General features: G+C 56.6%; 1 protein-coding gene across 5 annotated transcripts; it reads left to right on the forward strand.

Annotated features, from left to right (window-relative positions):
* Nucleotides 1-1,271: 1,271 nt before the first annotated feature.
* On the forward strand, nucleotides 1,272-21,444 carry TMEM151B (transmembrane protein 151B). 5 transcript variants are annotated; one of them, XR_005830460.1, is made up of 3 exons: nucleotides 1,329-1,552; nucleotides 8,508-10,850; nucleotides 15,996-21,444. XR_005830460.1 is itself a non-coding variant. In XM_040612207.1 (2 exons), the coding sequence occupies exons 1-2, from the start codon at nucleotides 1,460-1,462 to the stop codon at nucleotides 9,942-9,944; spliced, it is 1,530 nt and encodes a 509-aa protein (XP_040468141.1). In that variant the 5' UTR covers nucleotides 1,272-1,459; the 3' UTR covers nucleotides 9,945-21,444. The 5 variants fall into 5 exon arrangements, 1 of the variants encoding a protein (XP_040468141.1); XR_005830461.1 differs by having other exon boundaries at nucleotides 8,508-10,700; nucleotides 15,959-21,444; XR_005830458.1 differs by having other exon boundaries at nucleotides 8,508-10,700.
* Nucleotides 21,445-21,555: the final 111 nt, after the last annotated feature.

A 21,555-nucleotide genomic window follows, 5' to 3' on the forward strand; every position in this document is an offset into this window, starting at 1 on the left:
TGCTCCTGCTTGCTGCTGTTCCCATGGAAACAGGGGAAGGCGAGAGGAAACGCATCCCCAGCCTCTTTTGAAGACTAGCTCCTTCAGCATCACCCCCGGCTGTCACACCTATTCCCATAAGAAGCAGTGGCTGGCAGTTCCCCTCGGATGTGTCTCCCTGAGTGAGACCATCAGGCCTACGGACTGTTCCTTCCCCATCCCGGGCAATAGAGTGGCCACTCATCCCAGCGCCAAGACTGAGCCCCAGAGCTCAGAAAAAGGGAACCAGTTCCCAGCAAATCCTGCAGCTTATGCTTTTCCCCAGTTGGGATCTGGGGAACTACCTGCAGAGACATCTGATTTCCCAAGACTGTCAAGGAAGCTGGGCTCTACTTGCAATATCTGGACCTAGATGAGTCTGGATCATTCCTGGGCTCTGTGTGTGTCTGCTGAGGATGCTACTGTGAGTTTAGACTGAGGGTCTGAAGAGACTCTCACTCATCCCTGCAATGAGACAGGGTAGGCCTGTGGGTGAAATACACTGCAGTCAGCTCCGTGACAGCCAGTGAGCATCCTTAGGTCCAGTAGAGATCATAGCAGTGAAGACACTGCCTGACCTAAGGTTTTCCCCTGAGTGCCAGCGTTAGTGCTGATGGTCAGCCTTACCCCCCAGACCAGCCGGGGCTGCCCGTGGATTAGAAAAACAGCTGGAGCTCAGGCAAAGCGCTCCTGGTCCTCTGAGCTCTCCCACTTCATCCCAAGGGAAGGAAAACCCACGGGGAACCCTCACCTCCCTACCAACAGCCTGGCTGGGGCTGAAGCCTGCCCGGCTGCCCCGGCCAGCCTGACGCCCCCTCGGCGGGGCTGGGAGCGGGAGCCCCTCCCTGGCAGCGCCCGGAGGGCAGCTCGGCTGCCGGCTGGGCTCCCCAGGGGCGGCCGCGCAGGGCTCCCTGCCTGCCTGCTTGCCTCCCTCCTCGCCTGCCTGCCTCCCTCTTTGCCTGCCTCCCTGCCTGCATCCCTGCCTCCCTGCCGCCGGCGCCTCAAGGTCACCCACTGCCCCGCTCGGGAGGGCGTGGATCCAGCCGCGCCCCCATCCCCATCCCTATCCCCATCCCGTCCCCTCCTGCCCCTATCCCGGTCCCCGTCCCCATCCCCATCCCCCCGCCATCCCCATCTCCATCCCATCGCCATCCCATCCTGTCTTCATCCCCATCCCATCCCCATCCCGTCCCCCCCGCCTCCGCCGCGGCCCTCCCACCGCGGCTCTGCCCGCCCTCCGCCGCGCCGGGCGCGGGAGCGGCGCTGCGCTGCGGCGGGGCCGGGGGCCGCCGTGCCGCGGCTGCGGGCCATGCCGCCGCGCCGCCCGCCCGCCGCGCCGCCCCGCCGCCCGCCCGGCGACCGGCGAGGCAGCGCCCGGCGGCGGGCGGGATAATGCGGCTGCCCAGCCCGCAGGCACCGCCAGCGGGGCGCCCCCGCCGCCATGTCCCCCCCGGCCTCGGCGGCCGCCGCCAGCGAGGGAGGCAGCAGCACGCCGGTGCCTCCGGAGGAGGAGGCGGAGGGGGCCCGAGAGGAGGTGAGGAGAGAGCGGCCGCCCCCCCCGGCCCGGGGCTGCCCCCAACCACCCTCCCTCCCCGCCCGCTTTGCATGGCGCGTTCATTGACCGCCCCGCCGCTGGCCGGGCCGGGCTTTGCCCGCACAGGTACGGACCCCCTCGCCGGGAGCCCCTCTCCCCTCCTCCGGCCGCGGGGCCGCGGTGCGGGCCGGCGAGGGGGGGGGGGGCGAGGAAACCCGCCCGTCGGTGCCCGCCGCCGGCAGGCTGCCCGCCCGGCCGCCCCGGCCCCGCTTCTCCGTCGCCCGCCCGTGCCCGCGGGGCTGGAAGGGGCGCAGCGGGCAGCGCCGTCCGGAGGTGGGGCGGGGGGCGGCTGGGTGCAGGGGCAGCGGGGAGAGCACGGGAGGGGAGCGCGGGGCGCTGCATGGGCTTGCTGCAGTGGGAAGGGGTTGTTACGCCTGGGAGGAATGGGTATGGAGGGCCCCCTTGCTGCGCTCCGGCTTAGGGGGGTGCCAGGGGGTAGCACGGCTGCCCGGGTCACCGCGAGGGAAGACGCGGTGGGCAGCGGGGGAGAGGGCTCGGGGACGTGGCGAAGCCTGGTGGCTGCTCCCGGCTGCAGGTTGGCTGGGGCGAGCAGAAGGCGCAGGCTGGGGCAGGCCAGGTACCGGCACAGCCTTGCCTCCAGGTATGCTGCAGTCCCCCCGCAGCTGATGAGTTCTCTGGACTCCAGGCAGCGGATGCCAAAGCAGGTCAGGAGCAGGGTGCTCAGTGCGTAGGGAGCGGTGCGGGGAGGCAGGCGCGGGAGCCCCTTTGTCTGCCTCCACAGATCCTGCTTGCAGCTTGGGCTTCCCAAGGGGGGGGAGAAACCAACTGCGCTGACTAGCAAGACCCACCTTATGCCATGGGGCTGGTGGTCCATGCAGGGCAGCTAGGCACCATAGGAAGGGCAGCGTTCTTCTGGTGTGGTGGGTTGTCCTCGCCGGTGAGACCACAGCTCAAAGGGCAGCTTGGGGGGGATGCTCAGAAGCTGGTGCATCACTCGTCCTCCGCTGTTGAGGAGATGCAGTTAGCAAGTGCTGCATAATCCTGGTATTCTCTGCCTCCTTGGCTTAGGAAGAGCATGCATGCCCGTGCACAGTTATTATATATATGCAGACTTATATTTAGATATAAATAATTGCAGGAGAGGAATGCTGAAGTTCAAGGACTGGGAAGCTGTACAAATACCATATACTCTGCTCTGCGGCTGTTCCTCTCTTCCTGCTTCCATTCAACAACCCGTGGCACCCTGAGCCCAGGCTCTCCAAACGGATCCTGGCCTGGGTAGCTAAACCATAAGGTGCCTTTTTAGCATGAGGACATGCTTGTGCTATGCTTGGGACATGGTGTCTTGCCCCTAGTGCCCTGGAAGTGCTGGTGCTACGTTCAAGAGGGCACCACAGCTTTTGAGAGGTGCCAGAGCAAGAGCCAGTTTGGATAAAAGGAGTGTAACAGGGGCACTGCCCGGGTGAATTTCCCTTGCCTCTCTCGCAGGGATTACAAGTGGATCGTATGGCCTTTGATTGCTCTGTGGTGGCTGCCAACTAGGGTGTCAGTATAATCTTACCCTGTGGGAACAGGCAGAAGAGCTGCAGTCCATGACCTGCACCGTGGAGGCTAAGGGCACGCTTCCTGCGGCCAGAAGCTATCACAGACTTGCGTGAAGCAGCTGGTGGAGGAGAGGAAAGCTGCAGCCTTTCCTGACAGTGCCATGGTGTCTCATCTGATGCAATGAGGAGAGACCTTAGTGGCGGGCTTGGATTCATGGACTGACCTAGGGCAATCCTCTTGTCTTCAGAAATACCAGGAGGGGAGGGTGTTGCTCCCCTATAGTGCCTGTGTTAGGCCACACTGGCAGTGTGATGTCCTTATTTCTGTCAGAACCAACTGCTGGTACCAGCATTGCTGAGCGTCATGGGAGTGTGGCTGAATCCCACCTGTCCTGGGAGTGTGGCTGAATCCCACCTGTCCATTGGCCAGGGCCGGCAGGGAGCCAGAGGAGATGTCCGGGGACTGGAAAATGTGGCGCATGCTTTGTCCTGTTTGAAGGTGCTTCATCTTGACATATCTCAGATCACTGTGTCTAGGAGCCAGGCTGGGCTTCAGGTGCTGCTCAGCTTGTCCCAGCAAGGCAAGCAGCAAGAGCTACTGGCCAGAGCTGGCTGAGCCCTTCTTCCCTGTTGGCATCACATACATACACCTCCACTTAATGGTGGTGAGCTGAATCTCACTCAGCAATGCATTTCCACCTTGGAGGGTAGGAAAAGCCAGGGGACAAGCTCTTCAGCCTGGGAACAAACAAAAAAAATGTCCTTGTCCGGTTGCTCAGGTGGGATCGGATGGAAGGAACCAGTCCTCCTCCAAGTTGGTGTGTAAAATGGAGACCTTGGTACCATTGCAGGAGCTGGCTGCTGGCAGGGTTCCCTGGCTCCTAGACGCTCAGCCTTCCCCTTTCCTCTGCGGTTGGCAACACTGACAGCCTGGGGCTGAGCCAACTCTTCTAGGCAGGTAGTTCCTGAATCTGGGCTGTAGGCATGTGGGATGTGATGGGGTTGTTTGCTGGGACCATCTTGACCAGGAGTTGCCAGTGTCTGCCCGGGGCCTTGGAAGATGGTGCAAATTCCTCAAAATGACTAGATCCTTCCCACCTGCCTTGTTCTGGGGATTTGAGGTCAAAGGGAACAGGGCTTATTCATTTGTTGCATGATGTAAACAAATTGGCAGGGCCATGGAAACTGATGCTCGGGAGTCCCACTGGAGTCCCCTGCAGGCTGCTGCCATAACCTGGCACTCAGGAGTTACCTGTGCCTTCAGGCTGCTGCTCTATGGCTTTTTTGAATCGTTTTTTCAGCCCGTAGGGGGCTGTCTCTAGGACAACTAACCCTGTGAGCTCCGGGGCATCTTGTAAAGCGTGGGCTTAGCATTCTGAGGGTGAATCGGAGATTTCAGGCAGGTCTCTGCAGGGAGAGGCAGGTGAGAAGTGCAGGAGCTGAGGACACAGGAACACTTGTTAAACAGGGGGATGGAAGATGGTGCCAGGGACAGGTTGTTTCAGAGAGGAGCTTGAAGAGCTTGAAGGATTTCTGGAGTTGTTTAGTGTTCAGAGTTGCAGGGTCAAGGTTGTAGGAGTGATGACGGTATTTTGGCTGATGTGCTTGGCCACTGGGGTGCTGGGCAGGTTTGTCCCCTTGAGGCTTTTTTGAGAAGAGGATTCCCCAACTCTCCGAGGAGTTTAGTGCAAGCAGTGATGGGGTCCCCCTCTTCTACTGCCTCTGCCCTGTGCATTGCAGGCATCTCCATTTCCTTCACTGCTGCTCATAAGTCATCCTCTCCATCCCTTCCTGTGCATCTCAGAGCAGCAGCTACAGGTGCAGGACTTCATCTCCTTTCACTTCAGGGGCAATGTCAGAGGCAAACACTATGTGTGAGGGAGGGGAGGCTGTAGCAGCAGTCTACACCTTGCCTTTCCCCATGTGTGTTACAGTTAGCACCTAGGTGCCTGGTAAGAGTTGTCCCATGTGTTCTACATGGTAAACTGAAGCACAGAGCAGGGAGTTGACTGAGATCCCACAAAAAGGATGGCCAAGCCACAGCTGGACCAGTTCTGCCTTCTAGCACTGCAGAGATGTTTAGGTGTATCTGCGATAGTGAATTTGCTTACCCCTCTCCAGTGCTCAAGCCTGAGCAATGAGGGAAGCTCCCAGTGATGGAGGGAAGCCCTGCCTGCAGTGAAGTAGGGCAAGCCTTTCGCCTGCTTCCATCAAACTGCAGCGGGCAGATGATGACGGCATTTGTATCAGAGCCTGCTGTCCTCCTAGTGGCACTGTTCTGGGACAGAAAGGATTCCGCTTTCCCCAGCTTTTTCATCTGCATCTTTGCTGTGCTGGACTTCTCCAAGGCTGATTAAGAGCTCCAGGAGGCAACCTTATTTAGCTGCTTCTGTGGGGGGAAGCCGCGGAGCTGGTTGTTTGCTCCTGTGAGTCCTTTGCAGCCCGGGAGAGGAGCAGGGATGCTGCAGTTCCTACTGGGATTAGACTCTGCAGCTGGCTCCTCCTCCGTCTTTGCTGTGGTTGTATCCCGTCATTGGCACTTGATCAGCTTTCAGAAACCCCACCAGCGTGGGCTGATGTGTGTTTTGCCTCAAAGACCTAGGACAAAACTGGGTTGTAAACAGTTTAGAGCAGGGGTTAACGTGACCCTGTTAAAGCTCTGCAGTATCTAAATACTGCGTAGTCCTAGGAGGAGACTAATGTGTGGACTAGAGCCCTGCTAACACAGTTTCTGGAACCAAGCCTGAGCTGCATCGCGCTCCCTGCCGCCCTGCCCTGGGTGGGTAACCGCAGCAGGGCTTGCCTGCATCTCTGCAGGGCAACAGCCAGCATTGTCCTTCTGAGCAGGACGATGCAGGCAGTGCAGAATGTGAGGGGCCGGGGAGCAACCAGGAGGTGGAATTTGCTTTTCCGAGGTGGACCTGGCTGAAGATCTGTCTCACTGATGTCCCTTCCCCAACCTGGCAAACGAGCGAGCGGAATGCTTTGCTTTATTCTTTGTGCTCCATCTGCAGATCCGTTCCCCCAACGAGGTGCTGTTTCTGTGCAGGTCCTCTTGCCCCACAGACGCCCCAGGGTCAGTGTGTGCCTTGCATCTCCTGAAGCCCCCATTCAGACCCTCCCCATGCTCCTCCTTTGGCCTAGCAGTCCCCTTAGAGCCTCACAGCTGGGGCTGCTGCCGCTGGGGAAGGTTTGCAATGCAGAAGGCAGCTGTGGGGAGGAGACCCTCAGTCCTCACTCCCTTTTCTCTTACCTGGGTTCATTCTTGCCCCGTGACTGTAAGGCTGCTGTGGTGGTGGGTCACACTGGGAAGACTGGGGTGCACATGCACCCGTGCCAGAGCTGCTGAGCAGAAGTGCTCCACACCTTTCCCTGTTGCCTGCAGGCCAGCACTGCCCCACCTGCCTTCCCTGGGCTCTGGCTCTGTCACCAGCTCTCACTCTCAGCCAGTGGCCCCAAAGAGGGGAGCTCAGCACTACTGATGCTCAGGATCCTCAGCAGGATGTGCCACTGATCCCCTTGCCACCAATAGTCCCTCTGGATGTGCCGCTTGCTCTGCTCGTCACAGGCGGGCTGCTGGGGTGGCCAGGAAGGGAAGCTCCCTGCCTCTGGGAGAGAAACCTCAGTTGGAGATTTGGCCTGGATCCAGCCCTGCTAATTGCAGTGGCACAAGTCCCACTGTCGTGGGGTGGCCCAGGCTTTGACAAGGTGTTGGGAGGAAGGTTTAGTCTGTGGGACTCTAGGGGACCACACCAGGGCTGAGGGGCTCTTCAGGAGAGCAAGGGGGACTTCTCAGAGGAAAGAGGTGGCCCAAATCTGTCCCTAGACCTGCCAGTGCCTTGTGACATCTGGTTCTTGCTTTAACTTCCCTTTTCATGCAAGAATGAAAGTGCCCCCCTCCCCCTGACTTTCTAGCAGCATGAGCCCATTCAGCTCTTCGGGATCCCTGGATGAGAGACCTCTCCAGCCCAGTGCGCTGCGGAGCAGAGGAGGGATGGGGCCAGGCCTGGACTTCACTGCCGTGAGTGGTGTCATTACAGCTGGTGTGAGCCCCTGCAGTGGTGGAGGTGAGCTCAGGAGCCCTGCTGCGTGCAGCTGGGGAGGGACAGCAGAGCTGAAGGTCTCTTAGTGACTTCAGTGGCACCTGCACAAGGCTGGGGTTCTTGCCCCCTCCTTCTCAGGTCACACCTTTGGAAATTGCTGGACGAAATCTTTTGTATAAGAAAGCAAATAATCTCTTTGCATGTGTTTCCCTTTGGGTGTGATAATATCATGTCTCATTGACCATGCTGGTTCAATACTTGAGACTTCAGGGTGTTGCAGAGTGACAGAGGTCTCCTTAAGCCTTTGTGAAACCCTACACGGTTCCTATGGTGAAGGCACCAGTGCAATCCCTTTAAAAAGTGCTATTGCTGAACTTCTGCCCTTTTCTCACCGTGAAAGACCTGCGAGCAGTTTTTCCAGAAGTGTGGGCTGTCACAGCCGAATCCCAGTGCAAGTAGGGACATTTGCTGGCGGCCTTGACTGGCCGCTTGCCCTCCCTGCTGCTGCAGCTTGGTAGGGTGCTCTTCTCTTCCAGCCTGAACACCTTTTAGGATGTTATTCCGTGTTTGCTTTCTCTCCCACCAGAGGTCACGGGAAAGTACTTTCCCTTTTGTGTGGTTTATAAAGCACTTGAGAAGCACTTCAGAGCCCCTTGGGCTGCCAAGTGTTGTGGTGGGAGTTGCCATTACCAGAGACCTTCCCAGCTGCAGGAGGTCTGTTTCTCCATCTTACAGGCACCCCAGGCTGCTTATGCTGCTCTGGTGGGAGAAACCTGAACGTTGCTGTTGGTCGTTACTGGGAAAGGGGGAGAGACTTGTGTGCCAGCGAGCGGTGAGAGACGCAGTGGGAGGAGCTGTGGAGAGGTGTTCAGGTGGGACACCCATCGGTTAGAGCTGCCTGTGCTGGTGGGATGGGCGCAGAAGCTGAGGTATGTGGGGGAGATCCTCCAGCCTCCATCTTGCTGTGCTTCAGCACCCCTCGCCAGGACGTGGAAGTGTGGGGGTTACTCCCCATTGAAGGAGGGGGATGCTTGGGGGGCAGGCTGGCAGAGTTGCCCTCTGCTGCTCTCCTCCATGTCCAGCTGGGCTCTGGCTGTCTCCCAAGGCAGAGCACCACGAAGGGAAGGGGGGGGGTGACAGTTATCTGTGCTGCAGGACTGTCGTCCTGGGGGAGATCCCGGCCTCTGGCCTCCCGATGAGCCTAGGGGCCCCATGGCATCTGCTGTTTGTCCCCATTTGCAGAGCTACAGATGCCACCATGGCCTCCTGCTGCCTGCTCCCCTCCCCCAGGCCCCCACTGACTCCTCTCTTGTTTTCTCTCCCCTTCTCCCCGGTCCCCTGGAGCAGCAGCGGCCGGTGAAGCAGTCTCTCAGCAAGTCCCTGTGCCGAGAGTCCCACTGGAAATGCCTGCTGCTGTCTCTCCTCATGTACGGCTGCATGGGAGCTATGACCTGGTGCCACGTCACCAAGGTGACCCGGCTGACCTTTGACAGCGCTTACAAGGGCAAGTCCATGATGTACCACGACAGCCCCTGTTCTAATGGCTACGTCTACATCCCCTTGGCCTTCCTGGTGATGCTCTACGTGGTGTACCTGGTGGAGTGCTGGCACTGCTACACCCGCAACGAGCTGCAGTACAAGGTGGATGTGGAGAGTGTGCATGAGCGTGTGCAGCGGATGCAGCAAGCGACTCCCTGCATCTGGTGGAAGGCCATCAGCTACCACTACGTCCGCAGGACCCGGCAGGTTACCCGCTACCGCAATGGGGATGCTTACACCACCACCCAAGTGTATCATGAGCGGGTCAACACTCATGTGGCAGAGGCCGAGTTTGATTATTCCAATTGTGGAGTTAAGGACATCTCCAAGGACCTCATTGACTTAGAGAGCTACCCGGCCACACGGCTCCGCTTCACCAAGTGTTTCAGCTTTGCCAACGTGGAGTCGGAGAACTCCTACCTGACCCAGCGGGCCCGCTTCTTCACGGAGAACGAGGGGCTAGATGACTACATGGAGGCCAGGGAGGGGATGCACCTCAAAAACGTGGACTTCAAGGAATACATGGTGGCCTTTTCTGACCCAGACAACCTTCCTTGGTATGTATCCCACTATGTCTTCTGGGTGGCGGCTCTGCTGACCCTATCCTGGCCCCTGCGGGTGCTAAATGAGTACCGCACCTCCTACGTCCATTACCACGTGGAGAAACTCTTTGGGTTCGACTATGTGGCGGTGACACCGGCTGAGGAGCGCTCCTTCTGCCGGAGGATGCCCCGCGTCAACACGGTGGACAGCACTGAGCTGGAGTGGCACATCCGATCCAACCAGCAGCTGGTACCCAGCTACTCAGAAGCGGTCCTGATGGACTTGGTGGGGCTCTCCGGCTGCACCAGCTACTCTGCTTGCCGGTATGGGGGCTACCGGCAGAACTGCGAGCGGTGCCACAGGACTATAAGCAGCTCTTCCATCTTCTCCCGCAGTGCCCTGAGCATCTGCAACGGCAGCCCCAGGATCCCCTTCAGCAGCAGCCGCTTCTCCCTGGGCCGCCTGTACGGCTCACGGCGCAGCTGCCTCTGGCAAAGCCGAAGCGGGAGCCTGAATGAGCAGAGCTGCCCCACCGAGCAGACCCGGCTCTCCAGCCAGGTGACTGTGGAGGAGGAAGACCCTCCTCCTTACCAGGATGCCCTCTACTTCCCCATCCTCATCGTGCACCGTAACGAAGGCTGCCTGAACCATGACCACCGTCACCTCCACCGCAATGGGTCCTGTGTGGAGACCTCACTGTGAAAGCAGAGGGCGGTGAGATGTCGTTGTCCGGTGCCTGGCCCGAGCCAGTGCAGGATTTGGGGACAGCACAGGGGAGGCAGATGGCCTAGGAGGACATTAGGTTGGAGCGGACACGGCATCTCGCTCCGGCAGCCAGCAAAAGCTCCCCCTGCCATGGCTCTGACCTCCTGGAGGGGTGAGTGCCAATGCTCCCCCTGACACGGCACAGAACTCTAAACCGACCACCACATGCAAAAAAAAAAAGAAACAACCCAACCAAACCAAACCCCAAACCGTAATTCATGGCATCAAGATCCAAAGGGGGGAATAAAAAGACAGGCCTGATGCAGGGAGGGAGGTGCTTTGGCTCCCAGCCCTGGCTCCAGGCTGGCTCGTGCTCCGAGGAACCAGCAGCCACCAGAAAGCGCCCTGCTGCACCTCTGCCCACCCCGCTGCCCACGCTGGAGCAAGACCCCTTGCAGGGTGGAGGGGAATGGGCCCCTTGGGAACGGCATGTAACTGCCTGTGCCTAAAGGTCTGGGGCATCCAGGCACGTGGAGCTGAGCGGCAGGTTAGAGCAAAGGCTGAAAGCCACGAATCCAGCTCTTCCCCTTCCCCCCCAACCGTTCCCCACCCTCCCCGCTTTTTTTTTTAGACCACGCTCCGACTGTTACTCTGTTCTCACTGCTGGGAATGGCACCACCTCCAGAGGATCCCAGGCTCGGCTCCTTAGGAAGCTTCGGCACACCAGTGACTCTGAGAGTCTGCATCCCCTAGGTAAAGGGCTTTCTGTTTGGGATTACAGCAGGCAGGCAGCACCAGGGAAGGGATGAATGTCCAAACCCAGATGGAGTGGAGATCTGTGGTACTGCTGATCCACTTGCTGGAGGAGGGCTCAGCTGGAAAGAAAAAGTGGGAGACCCCCTGGTGAGCTGGGGAAGGGGGGAAGGATGGCACTGGGACAGGCATTGTGGTAATAGGTGGGGTGTCAAGTGGCTGGGGTCTCCTCCTGCCTTTGAAGTGAGTCCTGGTCGGTTCAGACGAGCATCGAGGAAGGCTCTGGTAGGTCCAGGTGCAGTTCACCTATTGATAATAGAGCAGCAGGTTGGTGCGTGTCTGTAAGAGTGAATTTTGCATGCGATCAGGCTGGGCTCTGGTTTCAGACTCTGAACTGCAGGCTCCTGGCAGCCCGGTTATGGCAGAGAGCTCTGAGGGGCTGGGAGGGAGAAATGCAAAAGCACGCTGGAGCGTCAGGAACCTGGGCTGAGGAAATGAGGAGCAAAGGGAGTCCCTTTCTGTGGGGTCCCACTGTGGGTGCAGGACCCACAGGTGGGAGACAGGGAGGCATCTGCCATGAGGGATGCTCTGCAGAACAGAGGCTGGGGATATGCTAGAGGGGAACCTGCTTAAAACCAAGCAGTTCGCATCACAGAGGTTTTTACAGAGGGGTGTCAGGCGGTGAGAAGTGAGGTGGCCTCTGTGTAGCCCATTAGCCCCTGGGTTCCTCCACCTTGCTCTTGTCAGGGCAGGTTGGCCTGCTCTGAGCTTTGTGCTGCCCCTTCTATCTCACTGGAAACGGTCTTGGTGACATTGGGCAAGGAGCCTTCGTGTCACTGAAGCTGCATCAGTGGCTGCAGCATGCAGGCACCCAGCTTTTCCTTCTCCGTCAACACATCCCTGGATCTCATGTGTCCCTGTTCTCAGAAAAGCCATCTCCTTTTCGGTCAGCAGTTTGGGGGAGTGCATGCCAAATCAGCTAGCGGTTTCTCCAGACAGCACTGCCTCTCAGCCTCACCACTCTTCCCTTGTCGGCTGGGGCAAGCAATGGCTGTGAGCAGCAGGTCTTGGGTGACCAGAGCAAGTCCATTAGCACCTGGGTATTTGAGCCTGGTGTCTGCCTCTGCATCCATTGCAGAAGGGCAAGACGTAACAGCAAACAGTGAGCCATTGTATTTAGCCCAGCCTGTCTTCCTCTTGCCAGCTGTTAATTAAGGATCTGTTTCTCTAGTCATACTGCTGTGCTGTTTCTCCTCCCAGGTCTTGGGGAGGCTGCAAATGCACCCTTCCACCACATCATTCCTCTTTTGAAAATCTTCTCTTGCTGGCAAGCCTGGAGAGATCAGTGCCTGTGGACATTGTAAGGCTCTGTTGGCTTTGCCCCTAGAGCCATCTGTTCTGCTTTTGTGCCTTGTGTGTCCTGGTCCGTGTCTCTTGCTCTTCCAGTCAGCTTGTCCTTCTGGATTTCAAGTGCTAGACTCCACCAAACAACAGTGGTTTGAACAGAAAGTCCCTTGAGATCTCACTCTGTTGTGATTCTGTCTTGTCATCTGCCCTTACTCTCACTACCAGACTAGAGATTGGCTTAAGTAAGAGGGTCCCTTTGAGAAGCATAAGGTCTCCGGTGTGTACACATCTCTCTGCATTTTGTTCTCATTATTATCAGCACAGATTCAGACTGGGTGAAAGCAGCTACAGCCCCCTTGGCTGCCCTGCGATTTCCTTGCTTAGTGGTGACATTTGGCTTGCTGTGTGCTTGTGCTTCTCTCTCCAAGGGCCTAATGTGAGTCAAGGCCAATGCTGAGGGTCCTCGTGACTCTGGGGAGATAATGGTGCGTGCTTGTATGTCCCAGTGAATCAGGAGACCTTCAGTCAGTGAAGCTGCAATGGGTCATTAGAGAGGAATGTGGTCTGCTTGTCCTTCCCAACATGTTCTCCTTGAAATCTCTTACACATTGTTTAAATTAGGCTGTGATGGCTCATCTTTCCATCTCCAGCCTCCAAGGTGCCTCAGACAGATGGATCTATATACGATTTGGCAGGCCTTTTATCTCCCTGGGGCAAAGACAGTCCTCAGAATAAGGACAGATTAGTAGGGTCTCTGTGCCCCTGTCTTGGAGCACCTGCAGCAGAGTTCTGCTTTCAGGCGCTTTGTCCTTGGCTCCTTCTGGGTCTTTTGATGAGATTGCCTCCATTTACTCCTCTGGCCCCATTCTCACCTGCAAAATCGTATTCTGGAGGTGGCCGGTCCAGGTGGACACGTGTATCTTTGAGGCACAGCTGCTACTGTGGCCAGCAGCATCCACGCAGAGTCCTCCTGCGGTTGAACACCTCTCCCATGCACATATTGCCAGCTGCAGCCAGGCCCCAGATGTTGTCCCAGTGCCATGGTCTGTGGCCATCCCAGACCCACAGCACCCTGAGAAATGGGACCTCTAGCCAGTGCTTCCTGCTGCATGCCGGGTTTTCTCGGAGATCCCTTTCCTCATATGCTTGGTCCTGTTACCCCACTGCAGCTGGTGGGGCCGCCCCTCTGCGGTCCAGCCCTCTCCATTCTTGCCAGGTTGGAGACCCTGCTGCCCTGTCTTAGGCTCAGGAAAGGGGGTTGGCACACTTGGGCATGTGAGAGTAGCAGGACTGGGCAGGAGGGACAGGAGCTGCCTGGTGGCTTGGCACAGAAGTGGTGGAGCTGAAGAGAACAGGATGAAACTGGGATTATGCTCCCTCTCCTCCCTGCCTGCAATGGCAGGGCAGCATGTCTAGCCAGGCAGGGAAGCTCACGGCAGACAACTGGGCTCTCCCTTCCTGGTCCTGGCATGAGATGCAGCTGGCAGAAAGGGTGTGCGTGTATGGGTTTCCTCCTAAGTGTTGGTGAGGGACCCCCATGCCCTGGGCAGCTGCTTTAATTCTCTTTGTGGCTCAGGTTATTAGCACAGATGGCCAGCGTGGGTCTGTCCCTGTTCTGGTGGAGTGGTCCCATCTCCCCAGCACACAGGCATCCACCCGCCACCATTCCAGGCTGAGCAGCAGTCAGGCATCTGCTCTTCCTGCAGACTTGTGTCTGCTCTCTGCCGTGTCTGTGTCGGCGATGACGATTCCTTTGGCAGCTCATTCGATGGCCCAGTCTGCTCCTCTCATGATAGCCTGCTCCCTTATATCTAACCTGAATTCTCCCTGCTGTATCTTAATCCCCTTACTTCTCCTTCATTGACTGGTGAGTCTAATTGGCTCTGCTCCTTTTCCCCATGGCCTGCCTGACACAAGCAGGCGTTATCTGCTCTCTGCAGCCTTCCCTTCACCAATCCTAGGGTCTTCAGTCCCCGAGGATCTCACTGGGCAAACCCTGGCTTGCGTGGTGGTGCAGAAGTTTTCCCTGTGTAGCGAGTCTATGTTTTCTGCTCTGAGCCCAGCCTGGGAAAGAGGAGAGGGCCAAAGGTGCAAGCCATGCCTTGGTGTGTCAGGGTGGCTGTGTCCTTGTTTCTGGTGCAGAAGATCTCTTCAAAGTGAGCGAAATACGCAGAGCTGCTGGCCCCTTATGCAAGGAAAGCAGGACAGCCTGCATCACCCTTTGTGGAGGTGCAAGCCAGGGGCTTGTCAGTACGAGGGGGCAGTAACTAGAGGATCTCCACAGTCAGGTGGCTTTGGTTGTTTCCATACATCGTTCACCCATCGGTTCACCCACTGCGGCTTTCCATGGGCCGAGAGTCAGGCCCGGCATTGCACTTGGCAGCAGGCTTTCCTCGCATACCAGGACGAGTGAGTTGGGAATGCTGCCAGCTCCTCTTTCTGGCTCTTCCTGGTGCTAACACATCCCTAGAAGAGAGCTTAGTCCTTACTGCTGCAAGGCTGGACCATAAGTGTGGGCTGTCTGGTGTTTCCCATTGCTGCCGGTATACTTGCCAGGTACTTTAAAGCTCTCCAGCTTTCCTGAACTAGAGAAAGAGGGAGAATGTGTGTGAGAAGCTCTGGATTAGCTGGTCTTCAGGATACATCACCGCCCATTTATCCATCTTTGAGCACATGCTGGAAGCTTCCCAAATGATAGTGCTTAGCACTTTGCTTGTGCAGAACCCTGGTGACACCGGCCAGCCTGGTGATGCTTCTTGAGCTCACTGTGTATCATGCAGACCACACCAAGGAGGCAGATTTCAGAGAAGGCTTTTGGGTTGAGCAACTGTAGGGGGCATTCATTAGGGCAGGGAGAGGGAACCTCAGTTTATAGCCGAGGACACACTCCAGGCAACAAATACTCAGGATTAGTGCTGGGGAAGCTGCTGTTTTTCTGTTGTCAAGTGAGCACACAGCCCTCCACACCCCTCTCTTTACGCTCTCCATAAAATGCACATTAGAGACTCATCCCGTCCCTGCCCTCTTTGTTGTCTCTTCACTCAAGAGGCTGCAGAGCTGTTTAGTGACTGATGGATGCCTATGAGGAGGGGACTGCAGGAAGAAGGTGTGTTAAGTGGCAGTTTAAGCAAGTGAGGTAGCATCCAATGTCAGTAAAACAGTGCCTGCTGATTAGCCTGTGGGAAGAATAATGCTTTTAAGCTCTCCTTCCAGCCTTTCCAACCATGGCTTCAGTGCTGCTGTCTAATATCACCAGGGCGCTGCGTTACTTTTAGCAGGGTACAACCTTGCTGCAGTGTGCTCCTCCTCTGCCGCAGTAGCAGTAGGGCGTGGGTCTGAAACACACCACCACCACCAAGAAGTTGTGTTACCAAAGAGCTGTAAGTCTCACTTTGTGATACGTGCTTCTAATCATGTTTCATTCATATTCGGTGGTTAGAATAAGGTCTATATGAATATGATCTGGATCCAGATCATCTCAGAAATGGGACGTGGTTAAAGTGTTAGCTCTGTTTGGTAATGCTGCCTCCTGTGATGCACGTGGGCCTAGAGTCTCCACTGAACCAGGTATGTTTGGGGACCAAAGTTCATAGGACCTGGGAGCCCAGTGGGGACTTGGGGCTGAGCTGAGCCCACCTAGGACTTTTTTCCGTGTGGGCATTCTGGAAAAAGGGGAAAGGGGCTTAGTCACATTTCATGTAGAAATTAATGGGCTATGTTCATTCCTACTGTAATTTTATTGAAGCCAGCGGTAATATACCAGTGTGAGCTTGGCTTAGCAACCCCTCAGAGCGATCTGTCCCTGAGTCCAGACAAATTGATCTATGACAGTGTTGCTTTGATGCATAGAGTTCATGTTGGGTCTTGGCCAACATGAATTAATGTTGAATGTCTACTGTCTCTGCAAGCAGTGGGTTGAATTGTTCTGCTCTACTGCCTCCATCACAGCTGCTCCGCCAAGAGAAACGTTATGCCCATGGATGCGATCTTGCCAGCTCCCTCAAAAGCAAGCTAACAAAAAAATTGACCTGCACCGCACTGGGAGAGGAGCCTTCTCCCACAGGACCGTAGCCTTTCCGCACATGAGGGAAGAGAGGTCGCAAGGACAGAACCGAACCTGCAAGACCTATGGCCTCGTGGCTTCCCCTTCCTCCTTCCCTCCTCACCTCGTCTGTCTGTCTTGGGGGAGGGACAGTTTCTTTGTGGAGTTCAGCAAGCTCCTCTTCCTGCAGCTTATAAACAGTCTCTTCTAACAAGTACATCATCCACCTATGCAACACTTCCAGAAGCTGCCAAGTTTTCAGGAGCCCATTACAATGTGCAGCGTGGCCACCCAGCACTGAGAATAAGCACAGTGGCTGCTGGAAAGTTAAGTGAAGTGGGTTTTATTCCTCCCCCACCCTCCCCGAGGAAGACTCTTTTTGTTGGGCCTTTTTGTTCATTTGGTTTTTGTAAACTTCATTTGGGGAAATGAAGCTTGTGAGAAATCGGTGCCCATCCTGAACCCTCCCCAGTCCTTCGAACTTCGGGAATGGATGGATCACCTACTGTGATTATAATTTAGTGGATTTTGTAGAGCGAAGTAACTTCACACACAGACACATGAGATTCTTTCACTCTCCATCAGCACAAGCTGCTTCTGCGATCTTAGCTACTCACATTAGTGAAAGAAAAAGCCTAGCTAGAATGTGGTGAGATGACTTAGTATTTTGTATCAGTCCCATGGTCCCAACGTCCATTAGCAGCACTGTCAGCTGCCGTGCCATGAATTCGGACTTTGGATGGCAGCCCGTGAACCAGTCAGGTTGAAAACATTTGGAAAAACCGAAGCCCGAGTCTGTACTTGTCTCCAGAAGCAAGTGCAGAGAGAGGATCAGCTGAGAGCAGACATCGCCTCCTACTCAGCCCAGCCAGAAGCTGGTGGGCTCTGTGCTGCACCTGCCCCCCCAGGGAGAGCCGGTCCCCAGGGGCCGAGCAGCAGGGAAGAAGAGTCTGATGAAGCAGCGTGCACAAGACCGCTCAGCCAGCCGGGGAAAAAGCGGTGATGACTAGACCCCAAAATAACAGGATTTCACTTTGGAAATGCCAACAGCTTTTTCAAACTGAAATGAGGCTAAAAGGCTGTACCAGTTGTGGGAAGTGTTTCAGGTTGCTGTTCCTTGCTTAAAAAAAATTAATATTTGATGGTGAGGTGGGTTTAAGCACTCCAGCCAGCTCTGTCAGAAATGTGCAGTGCTGGTGGAGATGAAATACTCAAGGAAGACCGAGATAGTGGCCCTGTGGCTTTGCAGTAGGGTAGGCTGGTCAGGAAAGGAGGCTGAAGCCTGAAGTCTTCCTCTGCCCTTGGAATGTGACCTGGCCGTCCACCCAAGCCTGTGTGCGTGGCAGGGTGGCTTCTGCCTGCTCAGGTGCACGGCTGGGACCCACACGGCCCTGCAGAGGCTTCGTGTGTTTGTGGCTTCGGTCTGGTGTCACCCATCCGTCCTTGCGACAAGGTCTTTGCAGGGTGACAGAGCATTGCTTGTTCCTCGTGAGAAGAAACTCCTGACCTAGTTTTTGTGAGGAGATGGTGTGAAGGGTCACATTTGCTGCAGCGAGTGGCAGGGAGCAGGGATAAAAGCGTGGTGCAAGCTGTGTTTGAGAACAAGCTAATCCCTTGCTGGCTGCCTGAGACGGGATTGCTGCTGGATCTGCTCCCTGGCCAACACTCTCCAGCTCTTCTCACTCTCCCCAAACCTGATGTGCAAACTGTCATTCCTCTGAGCTAGCCAAAGCACCTCACTCCCCTGAGCTCCTCTGAAGCTGTGCATTTGCATCATTTTTATCCTCTCCCTGCCGGGCACCGTGGGCCAGCTATGAAACACCAGTGGATGCGTGGTGACCTCAGGCACGCTGGTGGCCAGACCTCGCCATAACCTGCTGGCTCGCCTGCGCACAGCCGTCCAGCAATGCTCCCTGCCCTGGCGTGCCTTGTGCTTGCTTGGTGGAGAGACAGCACAGCCTGCAGAGCATTGCAGCACGTCCTGGCCTCACTTTTGCATCACTTTAGGCTTTCCCAGAGAATTTCACAGCACTTCTCTGAACCTTTGTAGGCAGGGTAAATTCAACAGACCGCAGCTGGAAAACAGATGGCCTTGACATTTTGGTGGTCCTGACCTCCAGAGCCTTGGTGAGAGGCAGGTCGGCTGTTGTGGCAGTGCGGGACCAGGGGACAGCGTCACAGTGAAAGCAGCATGTCTGCTGGGGGAGCCTCTGACCATGGGCTCTGCTTCTCCGCTGGGACCGAGGGCAGCTCTGCTGTGAGCTGAACAAGGTGCAGCTGATGGCAGAGCTAGGTGAGGAGGGCAGAAGAGTGTGTGAACGCTCCACAAGATGTGGAGGGGAGAGGCTGTATGAGAACAGCTGTAAAAGGCTTTGCAGATGTGGTGTTTTTTACGGGAGACACAAGGCAGGAGGCTGCTGTGCTGGAGCAGCAGTGCTGCGAGGCAGGCAGGGCAGGAGGGAAATGGAAGGAGCAGGGCATTTGATGGAGGAGCCCAGGAAAGAAATGGGTTTTCGAAGCAGGCTGCGCGTGCTCTGGCTGAGGAGACGGGCAGGAGGTGTTTCCAAGCCGAGGTGCCCAGACCAAGCCTCGCTGCATTGTCAGAGCAGCGATGTTGCCTCCAAGCCCGGCACTGACAGCTTGAGCACGTGTCACCAAACCGCGATGGCTAATGCAGCCACAAGGTGTAAATGTCACTAATGAATAAATTGCCTTGTGCCTTGGAGAGGCTAATCCATCACAGCCGGGGACAGGGATCTGACAGGCCTGGCTATTTCAGGCATAGCCTGTAGGGAGGAGGAACGCTTCATTTCTGAGCTGTCCCCTCCACCTAGGGAAGCCGATGCAGGACTTGGCTCCGCACCGCTCCCCAGCTTCCCAGCTGCCTGAGCTCAGGCTTCATCCTTCCTCACTGCTACCGAAGGAAGAAGCAGGAGGGGGTCTCGGTTAGCCAAAAGTGCCCTGTCAGCAGGGCAATGTGTGGGTCCCGGCTGGGGCTAGCTGGTGAGGGAGTTTGGAGGGAGGCTGCTGCTGCGGCGTAGGTGCTGAGAGGATAAAGCGGTGGGTCCCCAGTGATCAAATCTTGCATCGGTTGCCTGGGGTGCAGGGCTGTGGCCCGCACCCTGCGTGTTTCAGGCCGGTAGTACTTGGTGACGTGTTTTACAAATGTGCCATGTACTACCCAGTTCAGTGTCCTAGTTTACCCCTGTAACCTGCCCCAGCCCAAGCCCTCACCTAATCCAGAGATGGCTCTATTGTGCTGTCATGGGGTCAGTGCACAGGCCTCCCCGTTTTCTCCTGCTGTGGTTGAACCCCAGCCAGCAGCACCTCAGCTGGCTGTGCAGAGGGCCACTAGGTACCCAGCAGGCAGGGACAGAAGCTCAGCGTGGACAAATCCAGCTCCATGGGAGCAAAGGGAGGCTGAACACAGCAACCAGTTCCATGTACAGCCTCTGCCCACCCCCGTGGCAGCCTGCTCCTCCGCTCCGAGTCAGTGCTCGAAATCAACCTGCCGTCCTGTTTACAACATATGCCAGCGTGACACCTTGCAAATTGATGCCTGGGTCGCTGTGAGCAGAAGCCGCCAGGCTTGGGAAACCAGCCACTGGCTCCTGCTGCCGCACACGCTGTGCTCAGCCCTGTGGAAGCAGGGCTGGCCATCTGCTGCGGGAGGGAGCCAGCCGGGCGCCCCTGCTCCGGCCCGATGGGGCACCCACTGGCGTAGTCCAAGTGCAAGTCCTTGTGTCATTCCCCCTCCTTTACTTCCCGGCTACCCCGTGTCTCTCCCTGTCTCTCTGGCACAGACCCACAGGTGGGGGGATGCTCCCAGCTTGGCTGGGATCCCTCTGCTGCTGTGCTGCTCACGCTGCATCAGTGGATGGCATCAGGAGGGAAGACCAGCTCCCAGGCAAGGCACCAGAGGTCGTTCCCACCTCCAGATGGAGACCCACAGCTGACCCCCATCCTCAAAGCCCCGCAGTACTCCTTGGGGATGGATCTTGTGGGAGAGCTAAGGGGTCCGTACTGGCCCTGCGCTAGCACGTGCCCTTCCCAGCAAGGCAGTCCCACACCACGCTAACCGGAGCTGAAGCTGACAAGTGACCCACCAACAATGGGAGTGTTCACACGCAGACAACCTGCTGTTGCTGTCAGGGTTTTCATTTTTACCAGCTTGTACGGCATTTGAAATAGTTTCAGCCCTTGCAGACTGGCAGATAGGGGACTGTTCGTCTTGGGTGTGGGTGGGTGGTGCAGGCTGCTTGGTTTGGGCTTTGCTTTTTGGCCAGGAGATTGATGGGAGGGAAGGCAAAGGGTTCTCCAGGCGGCAGCTACCTGTCCAGGTGTTCCTGCATGTGGCAGCCCAGGACGGGGTTTGGAGAGTGCTCAGGTGGTGTTAACAGCCTCGGCCATTTGCAGGAAGAGGAGCTGTGAGTATCCTGGAAAGCAAGTCGACGTTTGTTCTGGTGATGATAGGTTTTCCTAAGCCCTTTTCTTTCCACCCCTGTTCCTCACTGGCTCTGGCAGCCAATTCCACCTCACACGCCTGCTAGCATGTCTGAGGGATCTCATTGCTGCCCTCCCAGCACGAGCTTTCATTGCACAACTGGCTGACCAGACACAGCCCTGTACTTGGCACTACAGGCAGGCTTGCCCAGGACCGGGCCACCCCCATCAAGTCCGCACCCCACCCTCGCTGCTGAAGCTGTTCCTTCATCAGCCTGATGCCGATCTGGGTCTTTTCTGCTGTTTCTGAACACGAGTTTTCATCTCATTCAGGTGTGTCATTCAGTGGAAATATTTTGTAAATGCAAATAAAAAGAAATAAATCTATTCAATACCTCGGTCTCGAGGATGGGAAACAAGTAGTGGGAGATGCCCGTGTGGGGAGCTTTCACAGCTGCTGCCGCTGGTTGGGATTTCTGGTGGATGTAGCCCCTGGAGCATCCATAAATAGTTGGGAAGGGAGCTACACGGACCTGCGAGGGCTTGGGGCTGAGCCCTGTCAGCACCCCTCACGCGGCCACCGCCGCCGGGGACAGCCTCACACTCCATCCTTTCTGATCTATAAGGGCATGACACGGCGCAGGTAAAGGTCCTGTTGGCTGGGGGCCGGCGGCACCGCGGGCATCTGTATCCATCAGGCAGAGCAAGAAGCAGGTAAATGGTGAACAAATTCTTTTGTGAACACTGGGAAACAGTTTTTACTTTTCAACTCTGTCAATATGATCTAGCTCTGTCTGTCTCTCTATATATGTACAAACAGTATATCACAATGTTGCCTTTTTTGTTGGAAATATCAAAGTACAAAGATTGTAAACCAAATCGGTGTAATAAAAGTTTCAGATGATTCACTGAGGTGGCTGCCAGCTGTGGATCTGTGAGTGTTGGTGCCTGCGTGGCTCAGAGGGTGGGAGGGGATGGAGGTCAGCCCGCTTGCTTAATTCCCCGCTGACCTCTCCGGAGTGG

This window comes from Falco naumanni, chromosome 12 (assembly GCF_017639655.2).
Source record: "Falco naumanni isolate bFalNau1 chromosome 12, bFalNau1.pat, whole genome shotgun sequence".
In the NCBI taxonomy this organism is placed as follows: domain Eukaryota; kingdom Metazoa; phylum Chordata; class Aves; order Falconiformes; family Falconidae; genus Falco; species Falco naumanni.

Coding starts and splice junctions, on each gene's coding strand:
- TMEM151B (XM_040612207.1), top strand. CDS start 1,460: ATGTCCCCCCCGGCCTCGGCGGCCGCCGCCAGCGAGGGAGGCAGCAGC. Junction 1,553..8,507: donor CGGAGGGGGCCCGAGAGGAG/GTGAGGAGAGAG, acceptor CCCCTGGAGCAG/CAGCGGCCGGTGAAGCAGTC.